The sequence below is a fragment of the Geotrypetes seraphini genome, chromosome 8 (assembly GCF_902459505.1).
Source record: "Geotrypetes seraphini chromosome 8, aGeoSer1.1, whole genome shotgun sequence".
NCBI lineage: Eukaryota > Metazoa > Chordata > Amphibia > Gymnophiona > Dermophiidae > Geotrypetes > Geotrypetes seraphini.
Genome location: NC_047091.1, coordinates 4,334,933 through 4,356,286, shown reverse-complemented (window position 1 = coordinate 4,356,286; position 21,354 = coordinate 4,334,933). Strand labels below are relative to the sequence as shown.

At 42.4% G+C, this 21,354-nt stretch overlaps 1 protein-coding gene across 1 annotated transcript in view; it reads right to left on the bottom strand.

Annotated features, from left to right (window-relative positions):
• Positions 1-21,042, bottom strand: part of RELB (RELB proto-oncogene, NF-kB subunit) — a 68,476-nt gene extending 47,434 nt beyond the window's left edge. The window contains exons 1-6 of the mRNA XM_033956056.1: positions 20,910-21,042; positions 14,416-14,469; positions 12,439-12,453; positions 11,477-11,976; positions 11,017-11,174; positions 4,433-4,524 (exon numbers count right to left, since the gene is read on the bottom strand). Coding sequence (XP_033811947.1) covers positions 4,433-4,524; positions 11,017-11,174; positions 11,477-11,976; positions 12,439-12,453; positions 14,416-14,440 — 790 coding nt within the window. The 5' untranslated portion in view covers positions 14,441-14,469; positions 20,910-21,042. The remainder of the gene's footprint in view (positions 1-4,432; positions 4,525-11,016; positions 11,175-11,476; positions 11,977-12,438; positions 12,454-14,415; positions 14,470-20,909) is intronic.
• Between the last annotated feature and the right edge of the window lie 312 nt (positions 21,043-21,354).

The following is a 21,354-nucleotide window of genomic DNA, read 5'->3' as shown; positions in this document are numbered from 1 at the left end:
GAATCACAGCGAATTATCTGTATCTAAATGCTCCCGTTTTGTCCTTCCTACCCTCCCCGAAATTCAGAGTCATAAACACATTAAACACCAGAGGGACCAAAGCCAAGACAATTCCACCATTTGTCTTGAAACGTTTTTTTTCAGTATTTGGAATCTACATATTAAACATGGTAAAAACAAGCTTGTCCTCAGGAACTATGCCAAGTCTATGGAAGAATGCCATAATAACACCGATCATCAAAGACTTCAAAGTAAGTCCGCCAGAAGAGTCCAACTACCAGCCCATAGCAAATATCCCTTTTCTGGCCAAATTAACAGAAAAGATTGTCTTCTCTCAAATATTGGATTTCACTGAAAAAACACAAGTTCTTCACCCCAGCCTGACCGTATTCAAGGAATTATCACTGATTGGACTAACTACAAATATTTTGTACCATCTTGACCACCACAAATCTGTGGCCCTTATCTCTTTAGACCTTTCTGCGGCATTCAACACAATAGATCATAAACTCTTTCTTCAACTACTGTACAACATAGGAATCAGAAATCAAATCTTGGAATGGTTTACAACTTCTTGTTTCTCGTTTGAAACTCACTTTGGCCACATCGTAGGACCCAGGAGCAGACAGGGAGGCTTGCCAGCGTGGGAGCGCACTCCGCCCCTCCCCCCACCCGACGAGACTACACTGAGCAGTTGGAAGGCTCAGGGAGTCTCCCAGCACCCGTTTTTAGTTTGTTTCTTTTTCTTTTTGCTTTATTTGAATCTCACTTTGGCCGACATCGCTGGATCCAGGAGCAGGCAGGGAGGCTTGCCGGCGTGGGAGCACACTCCGCCCCTCCTCCCCACCCGACGGGACTACGCTGAACCAACAAAAGATTCAGCCCCTAACAGCACGCTGTCTAAGACGCTTATAGCACCTTTGTGAAGTGACCAAGAAGCGATCCACCCCCACAACACTACCAAACGTAAAACCAACCAAAAAACAGCAGCCAAACCCCCAAAGACCCTTCTACCACCTTTCACCAACCACCAAACAAAAAAATTAAAAAAAAAAACCAAAATGAAGCTAACCTCACGAGCCCAGCACTTCATACTGTTAATCCTTCTTTTAACCAGCGGGAAGACAGCAGCAAATAACCTCCGCCCTACACCCGCTACAGATATAAATAAATCTCTCTTCCAAAATAGGAGAATATCAAGTGACAGAAACTCAAACCTACAATCTAACACTCTATACTCCATTACCACAGTATGGGGAAGAAGACCAACACACATTAAGACTAAACCACACCAGCACACCAAATCACTTATATATCCAAACACAACCCACAACTATCACACAGAGATATCCACACTCAAATGCGCCTACTTAAATATCAGAGCGCTAGGTCCAAAAACAGAGCTTATAAAAACCTGGATAACACAAGAAAACCTGGACTGTCTTTTCCTCACAGAAACCTGGCTAACCTCCAGAACTCACTAATAGCAACCTACAACCTACTCCTAGGAGACCTAAATCTACACCTAGATGATCAATCATCCAAACAAGTAGACAACTTTCTCTCATTTCTCAAAGCCTTATCCTTCCAAATGCTAAATCCACAAACAACTCATGAAAAAGGCCACCAACTTGATATTGCAGCCTTCATGACCCAACAACCATTCTTAACAGAAATTCATACATCTAACGGAACATGGTCCAGATCCATCTGGTCAGACCACTACACCTACACTTTCAACATCAACTGGACCAAAAACAACAAAAAAACTATACCAAAACTCAATAAAGTAACATACACCTCACGCAAACACATCGAACCCTCCATATTCTGGTCTAAAATAGATGAAACTATTCTAGAAAACAACCCCGAGGACTTCATCTTACATTGGGAAAGACTTTGCTCCAACACCCTTGATGATTTAGCTCCACTGCAAACCAAATCCAGACCCAGCAGGAGATCAGATAAATGGTTCGACTCCGAACTGCTACAACTCAAAAGACAATGTAGACGACTAGAGAGAAAATGGAGAAAATCGAACTCGGATCATACAAAATCCGCCTGGAAAAAAAAATCAACAAACAATACAAATCACAATTAAAGGACAAGAGAAAAGCACACTACACCAACCTAATAGGCACTGAAACCCAAGACACCAAAAAACTATTCCAAATTCTAAAAACCCTAACCGACACCAAACCCTACCTGACCACTAACAATAATACCCCCCCCCCTCAGCCACTCTATTAGCAGAACACTTCCAAAATAAAATTACCAATGCAAGAGCTACCCTCAATGACACCTCTACCCATCCTAACGAATTCATAATTCTCCCCATAGATAGAGATTCTACCCTTGTCTATTCACCTGTTTAATCCCTCGAATAAGTGCATCAAGTTCGTCAAGCAAGATCTTCCTTTGCTGAAGCCATGCTGGCTAGTCCTCATCAGATTGTGTCCATCAAGGTGCTCAATGATGTGGTCCTTTATCAGCACCTCTACCATCTTTCCCGGTACCAAGGTAAAACTCAAGGGTCTGTAGTTTCCTGGATCACCCCTCGAACCTTTCTTGAAGATCGGCGTAACATTTGCCACCTTCCCCCCCTTACAGAAGATTTACTTCTTGAAGAGAACTTTAAAAGAAATGAATGTAACTACAGATCAAGAAATATCAGCGATCTTGGAATCATCAGATATTGAGTTATCAGGACGGGCTACATTAATAGTTTCCTTGGTCTTTCATCAGGATAAAGACTTGATTTTGAGGCTTTATTATAATTTAAAAGCAAATCACTTATTTAGGAGAAAGAATATTTGTTTATCCTGATGTTTCCAGATGGATTCAATTAAGAAGAAAATAATTTTTATGTTATCGTGATAAAGTGATTTTTTGGGTGCCTCTTTTCAGTTAAGGTTTTCCTGAAAGTGTTTTGTATTGTTTCAGAATAATAAGTATATATTCTATGACCCTGATCAGCTGCGTTTCTTTTTAGAAGGGAAAGGGATTTCCTTTGCACCCAGTGAATGATAGAATAATTCAAGTCTGTAATTAAAGCCAAAGTTAACCCACTCTAATTTCCTTTAATAATATTGTTAAATTGTTTTCTTTCCTGGAAGAATTTCTTTCTTGTCTCTTTTCTCTCTTCCACTTTATTTGAGGACTATGTATTAAAGTATAATTGTTTCTTAAGCCAGTTTTGGCTTGGTTTATAATTTTTAAATCCAGTAGTTAATTGTTTGTATTAATTTCTTTATATTTCCTGTTAAGCAAAATTATGTACTTAAATGAAAATCAAATATATATTCAAAAAAAATATTTGACATTTCTTAGGAACTGAATATTTCATGGGGTGTCCTAATTTTTTTACATGACTTATATTTGAGGGATTTTTTCTCTCCATGTGTCTTCTGGCTGCCACTCAGACTAGATTAAGAGCCCAAAATCCTAGCCCTTATAGCTTCTCACTCTTCTTCAGGTGGGGAGGAGGAGATGCAACTGGCACCTGATAATGTCCCAGGAACCAACACATATGCCAGTCAGCCTTTGCTCAAGCTCTGGTCTCAACCAGGGGAGAGCACTGCTACAAGGGAAACAGTCCCTGAGCCACAAAAGCGTTAGTGCAGGCTGACTAGGTAGGTGCCCTTTATCAGGGTGGCCCTCCTAGCTGCAGACCTCTAACCCTGAGGGTCTGTGTCTCCAATGAGGCAGAGCTGACCCAGGGAACCTGGGAACCTCTTTAGCACCCAAAATAAAAGCCTCTGAAAGTGGATAACCACCCCCCAAACAAAAAACAAACAACCCAGAAATGAGCAGATCAGATTGACACCTTCAACTCACATGTAGAAGCAAATTGAGGTGCACAGAGCAATGTAAATTGATACCTTCTACACAGATTTACAACTAGGGGTATGCCTTTTGCAGTAGAAGCTAAAATTCAAAGTGACACTGGTTTCCATCCATGGCTCACAGCAATTTGTTTTGGAAGAACTTTTGACAGACTAGAACAGTGGTTTCCAACCCTGTCCTGGAGGACCAATCGGGTTTTCAGGCTAGCCCTAATGAATATGCATGGAACAGATTTGCATGCCTGTCACTTCCATTATATGCAAATCTCTTTCATGCATATTCATTGGGGCTAGCCTGAAAACCCGATTGGCTTGGTGGTCCTCCAGGACAGGGTTGGGAACCACTGGACTAGAATGTGAGAAATATCATAAACAAGGCACTGGTTAATGTCTTCGGTACCATTCTGTACTCATTTTGCCAAAAAGCCCTCTTAAGGTGTCAGAAGGGGTTCTGATACACACTCCATCCAACAAATCATCATAGAACAGTGTCATGGGCTCAAATGCCAGAGTAGCATGCTCTTTTCCATGTTCAGTGCATCTTTAATTTTGTAATACAGAAGTCTGTCTTTCCGTTTTATGCTTACCATTATATGGATCAATTCCTAGCTTCAGCTTCTTCTCCACAGCCTCCTCTATCTCTTTTTTCCGCACACATTGGATTCCCAGGTTATGAAAGCTATTAGGGGGAAAGAAAAGGGAGACTATAGGTCAGAGAAGTATTTAATCCTTCACCTGTTTGTTTATTTTCAAATTTTATTTCCCTCCCCCCCAACAATGTTTGTATTTTGTACTCCCAGGCCCATAGTAAAATCCTAATCATGAAAAATTAGGTTCTTACCTGGATAATCTTCTTAGGAGTCCGTACATTAGTTGATCAATCCGTACATTAGGTATCAATCCATTCCCATGAACCAGGTTTTGCAGAAGTGTAATACTTACAGCTTTCAGCACCTCCCACACTGCCAGTAGAGTGGAGTGCCCCATTTAGTTATATCCCAAAGCAATCAAGTTCCACTGGAATAGAATATAAGGAAGGAGGGGTATGGGAAACTTCCGCGTAGATATCGTACAATTCTGTTCTGCTCTGTAACTTTGAAAAAAATTAGAACATTGATCAACAGGAATTTAAAAAATAGCAGAACATGCTGTGTGCAACATGCACTAACATCAAAGGAGCCAGAGGCTGAGGAATACACATACTTATAGAGGATTTCCTTACGCTTAGTCATCTGGCTGACAGGAGAACTCCTCCAGGCCTGGAATCTAGAAATGTCTGAGATAAAAAAAAGCAGGCAAAACAGGATATACTGAAGGTGGGCCATAAGGATTCCTAGATTAACAGAAAGATTATCCAGGAAAGAATCTAATCTTTCATTCTGTTACATCAACTCAGGTGTCCGTACGTTAGGTCGTTCCAAAGCAATGCTTGACATCTAGGGTGGGACAAAAGAGCCTGCCTGCAAGACTGAGGATCCAAAGGTGGTGTCCTCTCGTGCCGCCATATCCATTTTGTAAATGCATGTAGAGTAGACCAAGTAGCTGCTCTACAAATCTCTGTGGGAGGAACTGTCCAAGACGCCACCCATAAAAATGCAACACTCCTAGTCAAGTGTGTCTTGAGAGAAGTCAGCGGCTGCTTATCACAGGCAATGTATGCTGACGAAATGGCTTTGTGACTAACTCAAAACACACTTATTCCACAGATTGAACTCTTAATACATTTTACTTCTACTATCTTTCTCCACTTTTCCGAACGGCTTTCCATCCACTAATTGCCAGGAATCTCTTCCTGCTCCTTTTCCATTATACATTCTAACCTGCTAACTTCAACGACTTCATTGTTTGTACCTTTGATTAACTGATGTGAACTGCCTAGAACTCGCTGGGTATGGCGGTATACAAAATAAATTATTAATATTATTATTATCTGGCTCTAGAGGCCTTGGACACCGGTCTGCTGCATCTGAACTGGCTGGTTATCATGAACAGATGGTTGGAAAGACAAAAGTCATTGGTCTTTTCAAAGTAGTGAAGTAAAACTATTCGCACATCCGGTTTCCTCAACATCCTATCCTACTTGTCTGAGCATATAGGTTGAAAAACAGGTAGATGAATCTCCTGGTTGATGTGAAAATCAGACAACCTTCGGAAGGAAGAAGGGAACAGTCTCAGATCTCTACAAGAACTGGATCTCTACAAGAGAGAGCTTACAATTCCAAGATATGTCGTGCTGAGACTATCGCCAGCAGGAACAATGTCTTAATTGTGAGATCTAAAAGGAATGTGTCTTTGAGAGGTTTATTTGAGGCTTTAGTGAGGCCCTTTAGAACAGTGTTAAGATTCCATGATGGGAAACTATTTTTAAGATTCCATGATGGGAAAGTATTTCTTATCTGAGGCCTCAACCAAAGCGCCACTCTTAGGAATCTGCACAGTGACACTAGGAAGTTCTTCTTCACTGAAAGGGTGGTTGATCAATGGAATAGTCTTCCACTTCAGGTTATTGAGGCCAGCAGTGTGCCGGATTTTAAGGCCAGATGGGATAGACATGTGGGATCTATCCGCAAAGATAGATAGGGAGGGTCACTGGAGTAGGCAGACTTGATGGGCCGTGGCCCTTATCTGCCGTCTATTTCTATGTTTCTATGAATCTGGTCACAGATCCAAGATGGCCGCGGCTAAGACGTGCTGAGAAGTACGCACCTGATCAGCCTAAGCTCTTCTCTCCTTCTTTCTTCTTTAAGCGTTTTTTGCAGCCCAATTTGCTTTCCGATTCTGAAGAGGAGAGGCAGGAGCGCCACTGGCGCCTCGCAATGCTCCACGGTGCCAACACTCGGCAACATAGAGGAGCTTTGCGAAGGATGCAGGGAGCTGTAACGACGTTGGCATCTGATGTCAGCCCGCTGAGGGCGCCTGGATTGAGCAAGACCGGGGCTGCCACTCTTGGGCCGGATACCACCTTAAGCCCAGACGTTTGAGCACCACGCCCACAACCCCAATCTACCAGCTCTCCGAATGGCGAAGAAACACCGAAGTTGGGGAAAGTACCCACTATTGAGGCAGTGGAGACCACAGTAGAGAGCATGGAACCAGAATCACCCCTTCAGGTGGTATCTGTAGAAGCTGGAGTCGGATCAGCAACGGGAGATGAAATCACCCAGACGGAACATGACCAGGAGAACTTCTTAGAGGGTGAGCATTTCTACACAAAATAAAAGTTTCCACAATGGGAGAAGCCCCTCAGGTGACTTTGGACTCTCTATGGGATTTAATTGCTAATTTTTCTAAAACAATTAGCCCCAATTTCCAATACATAGAGAATAAATTGATACAACACACTAAAGAGCTTAAGGGTTTAAAAGAAGATCAGATGAGTTCAAAATCATCTATTCAAAAGCTTGATCAAGATTTAAGTGTCTAAACAATTACAAGAGACCCTGGTTAAGGACAATGTGAACCTAAGAAGGAAATTAGAAATGTTGGAGAACAATTCTCGAAATAACAATTTGAGACTTATTAATTTCCCTAAATTACCTTTGGTAACTCCTAGGGAGATGCTCAAGAGATATTTGGTAGAAGTACTACAAGTCTCGGAAGAAAATTTGCCTCCATTCTCTCAGGTATATTATCTACCAAAAAAATAAATAAATATGGGCTTCAAGCACAGTTAAAACCGGGTCAAGCACAATTGAATGTGTCTGAAATTTTGGAAACGTCTGATATGGACATGGTAAAACCTTCTACTTTGATATTAACAGTAGCTCTATCGATAGATAAAGCATGGCTATTGAGGCTTTTCTTTAAAAATAAACAGACGGACTTTCTTTGATATAAAATTCAAATCTTTGTAGAGAGACTCAGAAACGTCGCCGAGAATATCTTCTTTTAAAACCTGGGGTCATCTTACTGGGGGCTACATTTTACTTGAGACATCCTTGTAAGTGTATTATTTGCCACCGCTCAGTTAAATATGTTTTCTTTGAGCCTCAACAGTTAACTGCTTTCTTGGCCCTGTCCCGAATGGAAGTGCTCTATAGTTTAAAATGTTACTCCTACCTCAGCACTATGTATAGCATATTCTAATAAGAATTATAATTTTCCTTAATTTCTCGCTTATGTGGAACCTTGGATCCTAATTGAGGACTTGAGTTTTGTTAGTTAAAATATATTTTCTTTTCTTTGTTTCAAGGTGTAATTGTTTTATACATTTGAAATAGTAATGTTTATTCTGACAAACTTTCTGTACAAGTATATGCTTGGTATGTAAATTTGAAAATCTATAAATAAATGAATAAATAAAAAATGAATCTGGTCACATTTGGGAAAGCCATCAGCGAAACCTTACCACTTTGCACCTGGAAGCATGAAAAGCTGGCCACCTGCACCCTTGAGGGAAGCCACTGCAAGGCCTTTTTCCAGCCTGGCCTGTAGGAATGGAATGGGAGCTTGAAGTGGCTTCACCCGATCCCTTTCACACCACTGTTGAAAAGCCTTCCAAGCTTTAGCATAGGCTTTTTAGCCCGGAGTGGAATGGCAATAACGTTTGAATATCCTTTGCAAACTAGGGCCATACACTCAAGAGCTATGCCATAAGACCAAAGCATTATGGATTCTCCTTGGAGAATGGCCGCTGACTGAGGAGTCCATGATGAAGAGGGCACTTGAGGCTCCTGTCCTGCCGTACTGGATTTGCATACCACTGACAGCAAGGCCATTTTGGGGCCACTAAGATCATGAGTCCTGGATGGACCAAGGTGGGAAGACAAAGGAGTCCTTGGTTGGGCCAGGTCTGAACCAACACATCAAACCCTAAGCTTCCTTGTTCTTCCCTTTGACTGAAGTGCTTCACTTTCAAGTTTTTGGCAGAAGCCTTCAAATCCATTACCAGTCTGCCCCAGCGACGCACAACAAGATTGAACACCCTTTGGGATATAGACAATTGCCCTGGGTCTAGGAACTGCCGACTGAGAAAGTTGGCCTGAACATTTTCCACTCTGGTCATGTAGGCAGCGGAAAGAGCCTGCAGATGGACTTCCACCCACTGGAAGAGTATCTGAGCTTCCAGACGTAAGGAAGCACTTCTGGTGCCTCCTTATCTGTTCACATATGCTACTGCTGTAGTGTTGTTAGAGAACACTCTTACAGCCTTTCCCATATAATAAAGTCCCCCCTCCCCCCACCCCATTCTTTCATTTGTACATATCAGGGAAAATAACACCTATTCATTGCAATAATTTGTTAATGGCCCACACACATCTTGAAATTTATTAAAATTCCCTTTCTGAATAGCTAATGTTCTTTCCATTTTATAAATATGACACACTGAATTCCACCAAAAACTGTAGTTTAATCTATTCCAATTTTTCCAATTACAAGTTATTTGTTGTATGGCGACTCCTGTTAAAATAAGTAAGAGTTTATTATTTTTGGAAGATATTTGGCTCTTAACCCTCATAGACATATCAAATAATACTGTATCATACGATAATGCCACATGATTTTCTAACAAACTATTAATTTGGCCCCAAATTGATTTCCAAAAATCCATAATAAATGGACAATAGAACAATAAATGATCTAGAGTCCCTGTTTCAAGATGACAATGCCAACATCTATCAGACTTAGAGCAATCTAATTATTTAAACGAACAGGGGTCCAGAATGCTCTATGCAACAGGAAAAACCATGTTTGTCTCATAGATGCAGACATCGTACATCTCATCCTCCAAGACCAAATTCGTGGCTATTGATGCTTAATCTCAATGCTCCAAATGTCTCTTAGACCAGTCTTTGTTTTTTTATTCACAAATTCAGATATTAATTTGTACCACTGAGCGGCCTGGTGTCCCAGAAAATTCACCTGAAAGCATAAGAACTCTAAGCTATATTGATTATTAAGATTTTTCCATTCAGGGAACCACGCCTGAATGGCCTGCTTCAGTTGCATCCATCTAAAATTTTGAGATTTATTAAGACCATATTTATGTTGCTCTCTTTAGTAGATTAGCCAGCCTGCTGGCGAAGATATGTCTTCCCTTCTTTAATAGATGCACAACATCCCTGCTCAGCAGCCCTTGTAAAATCATCCCATGGTCCAGGAATCTAAAACACTCTCGACGACACCATCCACGTAACCACGCATTCATCTCCAGGATGCGAGCTTCTCTGCCTTGGCCTTTACCCTCGACAAGGAGGATGGCTGAGAATACCACCTGCACACCTGACTGCTTCACCTTATCTCCCAGGGCCACAAAGTCAGTTTTGACACGTTCACAGGGGTACCTGGCAGTATCATTAGTGCCAATGTGGGTGAGCAGCATCGGATGATATCATCAGGCTTGATGAGACTCAGCAAGCTCTCCATAACATCTTGGATTTTGGAACTAGGCAGACAGCATACCTCTCATGACATCATGGGATTGCAATCAGATTAATCAAAGATATAAATATCATAAATGAACAAGGTTCAGATTGTGTTCAAACTGGAGCCAATGACTTAACTATGGCAACAATATCATCCTCACAAACCGTCTGAAAATCCACCCAACAACTACTTGTATATTAATACCACTCAACTTCCGATTTAAATTTAATCTAATAGTATGTATGAATCTTTATTTTTGCAGTATTTAAATGGATTAACACAATATTATCCAGAATGTAAGCAGGTAAGGCTAGACTCAAATAGGGCACTGGTCTTTGACCTAAGGGTCGCCACGTAAGCGGACTGCTGGGCACGATGGACCACTGGTCTGACCCAGTAGTAGCAATTATGTAATGTAATGTAATGTAATGTAATTTATTTCTTATATACCGCTACATCCGTTAGGTTCTAAGCGGTTTGAAGAAAATATACATTAAGATTATAAATGAGAAGTAAGAAGGTACTTAAAAAATTCCCTTACTGTTCTTAACATTCTATTTGCTTTTTTTTTTTTTTTTTTTTAACACTGTACCCAGAGATGACGATTTCAAGCTATTGTCTAAAATGACTCAGAAATTCATTTAGTAAGTGGCAATTCCCAGTATTGTATACCTTTAGTTAAAATAATTTTTTCCTGTGTTTCATTTTGTGTATTCATATAAAATTCCATCTAGTTCCCCCATTTTGCAAGGTCCTTCTTCAATTCCATATTTATTAAGTTCAAGATGATTACAAAAGTCTGTACCTGTGTGTTCTTTTCAACTTGGGCTTTATTGTAACTTCACAGATCCCATCATGACAGTCTTTACCCACAAGGCTATGTGGATGTACACGGTATGGACTATCCTTCCAAACAAGACAAGTCATGACCTTAACTTCCTTCAGGATATCACAGTTCAACACCTGACAAACATAGAAGAATCAAAATATCATGAGAAACAAAAGGAGGACCCCCCAGCCCAACAGGCTCTCCCTTCCTGTTTCCTGCCAGATCTCCAAACCTTTTTGACCAGGATTGGAGGGCTTTGGCAAACCATATCCTGCTATTCCCAGTTGACACCTAATGCTGTCCCTGTCACCAGCATACCCCCTTAATCTCCATATCTCCTCTTACCAGTCCTATTTTGTTTTTTGTTACATTTGGTCAAACATAGGCAAACCAAGCTGGTTAAAACCAGTAGAAAGTAAATCAATATGTTCCTCACCTCAATGGTTGGCATTATTTTGCTCTGGTCTGTGCTGCTCTCTCCAAGGATGCTTCCAGCTGACCTGCCTTCACACTCATATCTGAATCGCATTCCCCGTTGCTTGGGCTGCTCTATTATCTTCAGCTCCGGTTTAGGAAGCAGCAGAGCTTCAAGTGCATCATTTGCAGGCAAGATATCAGATGATAGAGAAGAAAATGAGCAAGAGGCCACTACTGGCTTTATGCACCATGGCTCTGAGCTCCTGTCACATGGCAGTGCCATATGGACTCCCATGGTTACACTTTGCATCCTCTCAGAAGGTCCCAGTTCAGCCTGGCTGCATAAAGAGAGAGGCACCTCCAGGGATTTTGTGTCATTGACTGGAGATATTTCCAGGGCCCTGCATTGGGGAAGGAGCTCAGGATTTGTGCTCCTGGGAATTAACTTAAGGTTCTCAGCTATTACTTGGTTTTGGGGGTCTTCTGCTTCTTTCTCTTTGATATATTCATCAATTAATTCTGTAGTACAAGGAAAGAAAGGGCATTCTAGTTATAATGCACTCCCACCAGCAACACCCAGTCTTCATCTTCTTTAATTTGAGGTTCTTCCATCAAATCTACCCCCCATCTCCCTTTAACCTTTTATTCTAAACACCTACTTATATTTATTTCTACCTTCATCCTCCCTTTCACTTACTTCTCTGGGTATGAGTGGCTCTCTCTACTGTCCCAGGTGTAAGCATTCTCAGGTCTCTCTCCTAATCAGCTGGGTCATTGCTGCCGTTAATATGTCTGACTGGGCATGCAACATTCAGGGTACATTTAAGAATTATAGCAGAGTCCAACCTCTGCCTCATCTTAGCTGAAATTGAAGAAATTTACTACCATTACCAGAAATGGAATCACATGGCAAGGCTGAGTAGCTGAAGACTTACCTATCCGGAGAGGAATGCGTAGTATAACATTTCAGAGTATACTTACCTAAACTAAGCTCTTCTGCCAAGAAATCAGAAAAATGGTGTGTGTACAGAAAAAGGGGGAAGGTACAAAAGAAGACAGGGAGAGAAAAAGAGAAAGGGAGACGTGAAAGGGGAGAGAATAGGAGGAAGGTAGAAAGATGTGGAAAGAATGAATGGGAAAGGAGGGAAGTAAAAGAAAGAAATGGGAAGAGGGGGAAGTAAAAGAAAGAAAAGATTAGTATTTCCTTCTTAAGATATTACATAATTACAATATGAAACCTTGAATATGTGCTACCTGAATTGCATGAGGACCAAATGATGGCAAACAGTCAAATAAGGCTTATAAGCATTATTTGTCTATTTTTTTATTTATATTCTTTGTGTTACATCATGACATTGGGTCCCTAATAGGTAGTAAGCATGTAGGGATCAGGAATAAGAGACATTAGACTACATGAGGGGAGTGAACATTCAAGGGACCTTAAGGGCTACAAATAAGACTGGAATATCAGGGACAGGATCAGACGATCCTGGTTTTAACCCCATTGCATGCATGGATTTGTACTCTCTGGTCCTGATACTCAAAAAGAAGATAAGCTTCTAAATTTAGGCTCCCAAATTAGCCTCCTAAATTTGTGCACTATTTTCAGCCAAATTTAAGAGCCTAACACCCTCTTATGCTTATGAGCATCAGGAGCAGCGCGGGCCCGCAGGCATCATATAAAGCACCACCATATAAAGCTTGGCCATTCAGCACGGCTCTCTGTGCTACAAACTACTAGCGCAGTTTAATAGAAAAGAGGGTAAGTTTTCAGCTGAAAATTTAACTTACTTCAGGAGTTTAAAGTTCTGCTAATAAATTTATGTCTGGGAAAAAATGTAAAAACAACCCCCCCCCCCCCCCACACACAAGAAACAGAAAATAACTAGTCCCCACAATGGAACAGAAAAACACAAGAAGTAGTGATGATCAGGTTGAGAACAAAGAATTCTAGAGTTTGTTGTAGTTGTTACGGTTGTATTATAGCAGTGGTCTCAAACTTGCGGCCCGGGGGCCACATGCAGCCTGCCAGGTACTATTTTGAGGCCCTCTGTATGTTTATCATAATCACAAAAGTAAAATATAACAGTTTCTTGATCATATGTCTCTTTAGCTATAAATGACAATATTATTATTGGACACTTGGCCAAAAGGAAAGATTTATAAACTATAAAGAGTTTTACCTCATGCAAAATTGTCATTTCTTTAATAAGACATTAACTATTTTTTCTGCGGCCCTCCAAGTACCTACAAATCCAAAATGTGGCCCTGCAAAGGGTTTGAGTTGGAGACCACTATATTATAGTATCCCAAATCTCTTAGCTGTCTCGTCAAGCTGACAGCTGTGTTTCTGTGTCACCTGCCTGCATTAAGGGTCTAGAACTACAGTGGCACCTTGGATTACGAGCATAATCCGTTCCAGGAGCATTTCTTTCTCCAGAAGCTTCAAAAATATTAATTAGATGCCAGATTTTTTTCTAAAAAAAGCACAAAACCATCACAAAAATCTGAACTGAACAGCCAGCACTGGCGCAAACTCAAAGAGACAACTAAAAGGTTTTGTTTACTATAATATAACCTTTATACAACCAATGTCTTTTGCTGTCCTCATGATCATCAGTTTTATTTTTTTTCTCCTATAAATTTGGGCTTGCCATTCATTTGCCTAGTTTGAGCATAATCTATGAGGCTAGTGCTAAAAATCAGTGCGATGCTCTTTTTCTTTATTCCCTGCTCTAAATTCACCCTGTTCCACCCACTTTTTATGCCCCTAAATTTTGAGGTTCGGTGAAATTCTGAGTAGAAAATTTGGCACTCAGCTCTAGTAAAATTTCAAAAAAGTCAATTTGGAAGCATAATTCAAAATTAGGAACATAGATCTTTTGTATCAGGCCCTCTCTGTATGTAATGAAAAAAGAACTGCCTTCAGACCCCAGCAAAGCCTTATGCAACACTTACCAGAGGGACACATCGGGCACATCATCCCAGGAGTCACAGATAGAACACCGGCAACTGTGAGAAAGAGATAGAAACCACTTCTAGTGACGTAATAGACTCACTTTATTACCAAATACCCAATTGCTACTTTACCACTCAGGAGTGGTTGACAACATTAGCATTCATAGCTCCTTTGTGTCCAGTATTAGAGAGGCCTTCCTGGAGGATGAGTCGGCCATTTTCACTATGGCCTCCATCTGCCCTAAGTCAGCACTAACTGTATAACTTTGGGCCTCTTTTATGAAGCCATTTAGCTTTATATGATGGTGTGGTAAGTGCCCTGAAGCCCATTGGGATTTAAAGGGCTTTGGGGGCCGTTGCCACGTTACAGACACTAGCATGGGGGAGGGTAATTGGGAACATCTACTATTCCCAGGTTTAGGGAGTGAGGTTAATGTCTGCCACATAGAGAGAAAGTCTGTGAAATGCTTTCCCTCTGTTCCCTTTGTCAGTTCTCATAGGAAAAGGAAACATCTAACAAACCTTCTCTCTTTCATGCTTTAACACATCTTAATATTTTTTTCTTTGTACCTACGCTACTAATGAATTTGGAATGAAACTAGCTGAACCATTTTCCTGTGGACAAAAACTGTAAAAGGGTCACAGTAAGGAAATTGTGACATAGGGTCTGTTTTAACTCCTTCTGCATCTACAAATTTGTAGTTTTCTGGCTATCCTAGAAAAAGTGCAATTGTAGGGTCATGAAATGGTTAACTGTTGTTTAAAATATTGCTCTGGTCTACATAGCTGAAAACAGTGTATAATCTATTGACTTCATCTGCCTGAAATGTATGTCCCTGCCTTACCACATTGTAAGCTGAATAGAATAGTTTGAGCCATGATGTACCTGCCCTTCTGTACATTTAACTGTAAGAGTTAGATAAGTGTCCTGCTAGTGATCTTAGAACCAATGAGTGTTAAGAAAAGTAACACGTGAAAAGCTTTTTCTAGAATTCAGTTGTATAGCCAGAAAAATGAATAAATATCTCTGTAACTTCCTGGTTTCGGCACTTCTGAGCCAGCATGCATGCTGTGAATGAAACTTGTACTTTCTTCACGCCTCTGACTTTGTGTGTCCAAGTGACCTTTCACAATTACTACAAGTTTTGTAAATACAGTGACTGCAACACTCTGTTAGTGCTGCAACACTCTGCCATCTAGAAATGGTAGCTTTAGAGGCAGGCCTACCCTTAAGGTACAAAGCAGCCACTACAGAGAGCTCCTCTACCACCGTATAAAAATATGGACTTTGTTTCTGAAAATCCTTCCTGCAAACTATCTCACAACCTACCTTGTCTAATGACTACTAGCCACACATACCTTATGAAAATTTTTTGTCAGATCTTGGCTCCGTTCTAGCCAGCAAAAGACAAATCTATAGAAGACCACTTGTCCACTGTTCATGATTTATTTGACAGCTTCAATGTCCACTGTGATTCAAACAAGATATCTTATCAAGAGGATTATTCCTCCTGCCTGGGCATCCCTCCTGCCTTTTTCTTCGGGGGAGGTCTTTCTGGTCGCCGCATTTGTCGAGGGCTTGGGGGAAATCTTTTTTTGTTTTAAATTGGCCAGATATTTTGTGTATGTAATACATGCAAAATATAAGAACATAAGAAGTTGCCTCCACTGGTTCAGACCAGAGGTCCATCGCACCCAGCAGTCCGCACCTGCGGCGGCCCATCAGGTCCACGACCTGTCAGGTTTTCTTGATTTAGCCCTATGTCCCCTTATTTTTCTATCTATATTCTTTCTATACCTTATCTGTACCCCTCAATCCCCCTATCCTTCAGGAATCTATCCAATCCCTCTTTGAATCCCCGTAGTGTACTCTGCCCGATCACATCCTCTGGGAGTGTGTTCCATGTGTCCACAACCCGCTGAGTGAAGAAGAACCTCCTAGCGTTAGTTCTAAACCTGTCCCCTTTCAGTTTCTCCGAGTGCCCCCTTGTACTTGTGGTTCCCCGTAGTCTGAAGAATCTTTCCTTGTCTACCTTCTCTATGCCTTTCATGATCTTTAAAGTTTTTATCATGTCTCCTCTAAGTCTCCACTTCTTCAGGGAGAAGCCCTGACAGCAGTGCTGCTTCTCCTGTCACTACTGTCAGGGCTCTGGCCCCGACTCAATCTCTCACTTAGCAATTGAGTTGGAGAGTTATAATGAAACTGAAATGCTGAGGAGACAACGTTACAGGGACAAGCACCAACTATCAACACAGAAACGCTGCCATTGCCAGGGAGGGACCAAGAGAACCTCTCTGGCTCAGGAGGTCTGCCTTCCATTTTCATGGCTAACACGTTGTCTGCAAGCACTTTCAGCAGTTCATGTGATGGGAGTCATCAATGTTCCAGTTGACTTCCTCAGCAGACAGACTGTGGATATAGGCAAGTAGGAGCTGTTCTCAGTGGCATTCTGAGCCATTGTGCGGCACTGGGGTTGGCCCCGCGTTGTCTTCATGGCCACAGTGCAGCACAGGAAGAAGCCTCGACTCTTCAGTCATAGATCCGAGCCCAGTAACGAAGATCTGGATGCTCTCGTGCAGACCAGGCTGGCCTCGCAGGCCATGGTACACAGATTGGCTGCATCTTCACAGGGGTTGTGGCCTTCAGTTCCTACTTACTCGGGATCCGGCCTCCTTGGAGGATCCGGACCACTTTGTTCTTATGGCAAGGTTATTGAGTGCACAGCTTTAGCGCACAAAGGCTATTCGAGGTAGTTATTACCATGTTTCTCGAGTCTATGAAGTTGACTGCTAGGTCTGTAATGCATCCTTGGGCAGACCCCAGTGAGAGAGTAAGGTATGCTGGAGAGGACGCATGTGCACTCTCACCCAACAGAACACAACCATGGCTGCATGGACCCTAGGACCTGAAGACAGTCCCACGCCAATGAAGCTGGCTGCTTCAGGAAGTAAGAAATCTTGAGAACACAGTTCTTGACTGCTTGCTTCAGGAAGACAGATGCAGCCCACTGCCATATTGAACAGAACACCCAGATATTCCAAAGACTGCGTGGGCATCAGACTGCTCTTTCTGGAGCTCACAATCCAACCAAGGTCCACCAAAATGGGGATCACTGTATATCAACCTTCGTCCAACAAGGAGCCCTTAACAGTAAACCTATGTTCCGTAAATAAGTTGCCCTGACCACCATCACCTCGGTGAAGGTATGATGAGCCAAGCCACCTGAAATTGTATTGCAGCATGTCTCAGTTCTCTTACAGTAGCTGGAATCAGAGAACCACTGCCTCATGCTGGGAATGCCTCTGCAACACTGATGTTTGGGCTGCCAATCAGGCTCCATGTCTGACTGCACCTCCACCCTGTGGACCAAAGGATGTGCTAATGGGCAGAGGCATGGAACACAGCTGACACTCTACGAGACACCGCCAAGTCTCCTAGGTATGCTCAACAGCCTGCACCGAACATAGACTGACAGTAGGAGAAGTGGAGATGGCCTGATCTCCCTAGAAGCAGATATAGGCTGGCTGATAGGTACCACCAGGGACTGACCTGTTGGCTTTCGATCGAAGTTTGTGTGTTCTTCATGCAGGCGGAGCTGAAAAATTACTCAAAGCACAAGAAATCCCCCCAAAAGAGATGAAAAACACTGAATAAAAAGGAGAGAACAGAACAAGCACACTCCTGCTGGCATGCGTGCAGAAGGAAAAAAAAAAAACTAGGTGGAGCTAGACAGCACACTAAAGTAGAGCAGAGTCACAGATTAGATTCCTTCTGCATATGGTACACGGCCATTGGGACACAACCCACTTGTCTAGAATGTCTCACCTATTGCACTGGAAATACAGTTATCTGAAGGGCCACCAATAAATATCTAATTTCCACCAAGACTGGTAGTAAACAGAAATTTATCAGAAGTTTCAACTAGTGTAACCAATGCACAAGATTTAGAACAAGACAAAGTATGTCCCCTTTATTGCTATCCAATAGTATCCAGCAAAACATTTCAGGAAAATAATCCACCTAATCTTCAAATCACACATCATGGGGGCATCCTGTCTGTTTTTAAGGTAATACTGATGGGATCCTACTTTTATCTTTTTCCCAAACACACAACCTTTCTGAAAGGCAGAGATTTATTTCCTCATCCCCCTCAGAACTTCATTAAGATGTCCACTGGCCTTATTTTACCAATTATGTTAGAAAACATTTTTAGACTTGGTTTGACTTACTGATAGTTAGCCATGTTTTCTCATACAATGCTCGTCATGCTATGTCACACCACCATGTTTGTCATATTATGTTGTACTAAGCTTTGTTATGTATGTAAACTTGTAACCCGTTCTGAGCTCTCCTGGGAGGAGGGATCAAACCCAAATAAATAAATAAACTGCCTGCCACAAATCTATCATCACTAACCGGTATTAAGAGCCCAGAAGGATAGCTAAAGCAGCAAGATCAGCTGATCACAGTTACCGTTTAAAATGTTAGAAAGTTTCTCCCATCATAATGAATCAGAGGACTGCAGCTGTATTAAACAGCCAGAGCCCTAGTACTAGAGAATGACACGGTGACAAAATTCATCACCGTTCCCGTCCCCGCGGATAACCGCATGAAATAATCCCATGTCATTTTCTAGTGTCTATTTCAACCTCAGTCCTTCTACACCAGCATTCTTCAAAGCATTCTTCAAAGCGGGTCAGTGGTTGTGGCCATTCATACTCTGATTCTTATGTGAGCCAAGGATAATGAAGCCATTGTGACATCACTGATGTGATTGGCTCTTAGGCACTGGTGGAATGAGGCATTATGACATCACAATATCTGCTCTGGATACCAGAGACTGTCATTCTGTAGTGTCTGTTTCAACCTCGGTCCTTCTACACCAGCATTCTTCAAAGCAAAGCTTGCGGGTCAGTGGTTGTGGCCATTCATACTCTGATTCTTATGTGAGCCAAGGATAATGAAGCCATTGTGACATCACTGATGTGATTGGCTCTTAGGCACTGGTGGAATGAGGCATTATGACATCACAATATCTGCTCTGGATACCAGAGACTGTCATTCTGTAGTGTCTGTTTCAACCTCGGTCCTTCTACACCAGCATTCTTCAAAGCAAAGCTTGCGGGTCAGTGGTTGTGGCCATTCATACTCTGATTCTTATGTGAGCCAAGGATAATGAAGCCATTGTGACATCACTGATGTGATTGGCTCTTAGGCACTGGTGGAATGAGGCATTATGACATCACAATATCTGCTCTGGATACCAGAGACTGTCATTCTGTAGTGTCTGTTTCAACCTCGGTCCTTCTACACCAGCATTCTTCAAAGCAAAGCTTGCGGGTCAGTGGTTGTGGCCATTCATACTCTGATTCTTATGTGAGCCAAGGATAATGAAGCCATTGTGACATCACTGATGTGATTGGCTCTTAGGCACTGGTGGAATGAGGCATTATGACATCACAATATCTGCTCTGGATACCAGAGACTGTCATTCTGTAGTGTCTGTTTCAACCTCGGTCCTTCTACACCAGCATTCTTCAAAGCAAAGCTTGCGGGTCAGTGGTTGTGGCCATTCATACTCTGATTCTTATGGGAGCCAAGGATAATGAAGCCATTGTGACATCACTGATGTGATTGGCTCTTAGGCACTGGTGGAATGAGGCATTATGACATCACAATATCTGCTCTGGATACCAGAGACTGCCATTCTGTAGTGTCTGTTTCAACCTCGGTCCTTCTACACCAGCATTCTTCAAAGCAAAGCTTGCGGGTCAGTGGTTGTGGCCATTCATACTCTGATTCTTATGTGAGCCAAGGATAATGAAGCCATTTTGACATCACTGATGTGATTGGCTCTTAGGCACTGGTGGAATGAAGCATTATGACATCACAATATCTGCTCTGGATACCAGAGACTGTCATTCTGTAGTGTCTGTTTCAACCTCGGTCCTTCTACACCAGCATTCTTCAAAGCAAAGCTTGCGGGTCAGTGGTTGTGGCCATTCATACTCTGATTCTTATGGGAGCCAAGGATAATGAAGCCATTGTGACATCACTGATGTGATTGGCTCTTAGGCACTGGTGGAATGAGGCATTATGACATCACAATATCTGCTCTGGATACCAGAGACTGTCATTCTGTAGTGTCTGTTTCAACCTCAGTCCTTCTACACCAGCATTCTTCAAAGCAAAGCTTGAGGGTCAGTGGTTGTGGCCATTCATACTCTGATTCTTCCCTCTCTCCTTAAAGAATGACATGAAGATGTTTTCCCTCTGTTATCCGCGGGGACGGGAACGGTGATGAATTTTGTCATCGTGTCATTCTCTACCTAGTACCACCTCCCTGATGCATGTGAGGCAGAACTGCAGCATAGAGAACTGAAAAGCGGCTCTACTTCCACATGTAGGCTTGATTAGGACTATGTGATCGTTCTAAAAGACGCACCCAGAGGATCTCCGACACACACAATGTAGCCACCGCCTGTGGCCTTACCTGTGCTGAGAGAACTGACCGCAGGAAAGCCCTGGCACCCAGACTCCCCCCTCCCCCTTCCGCTGTGCGGATCTCGAATGTCTCGGCCTCTGGTCCCGGGTTCCGTCTCTGGTCTCTCGGTCCCTCTCCCGGGCTCCTTCTCTTTCCAGTTTTGGTGTGGGTCGGACCTCTCCCCCCCCCACCAGCAGTCCGTGGCGGTCTCACCCACTACGGAATTCCCCAGCTGTAGTTCGCGCTTTCTAATTGGTCGAGGCCAATAGATGACCTCACGTCAAAGAACGGGAATCCCCCGGTCACGTGGGCGGCCTCTGGCAGAAGGAGGCGGGGCCACTGTGGTCATTGACAGAGGCCGCGATTGAGCTCGTCTCGTGCCTCACAGATGTGAAAAGCGAAAGGAAAAGCACCTGCCTCGATCTCCACCCAAAAGGACTAGTGCGTTATTATT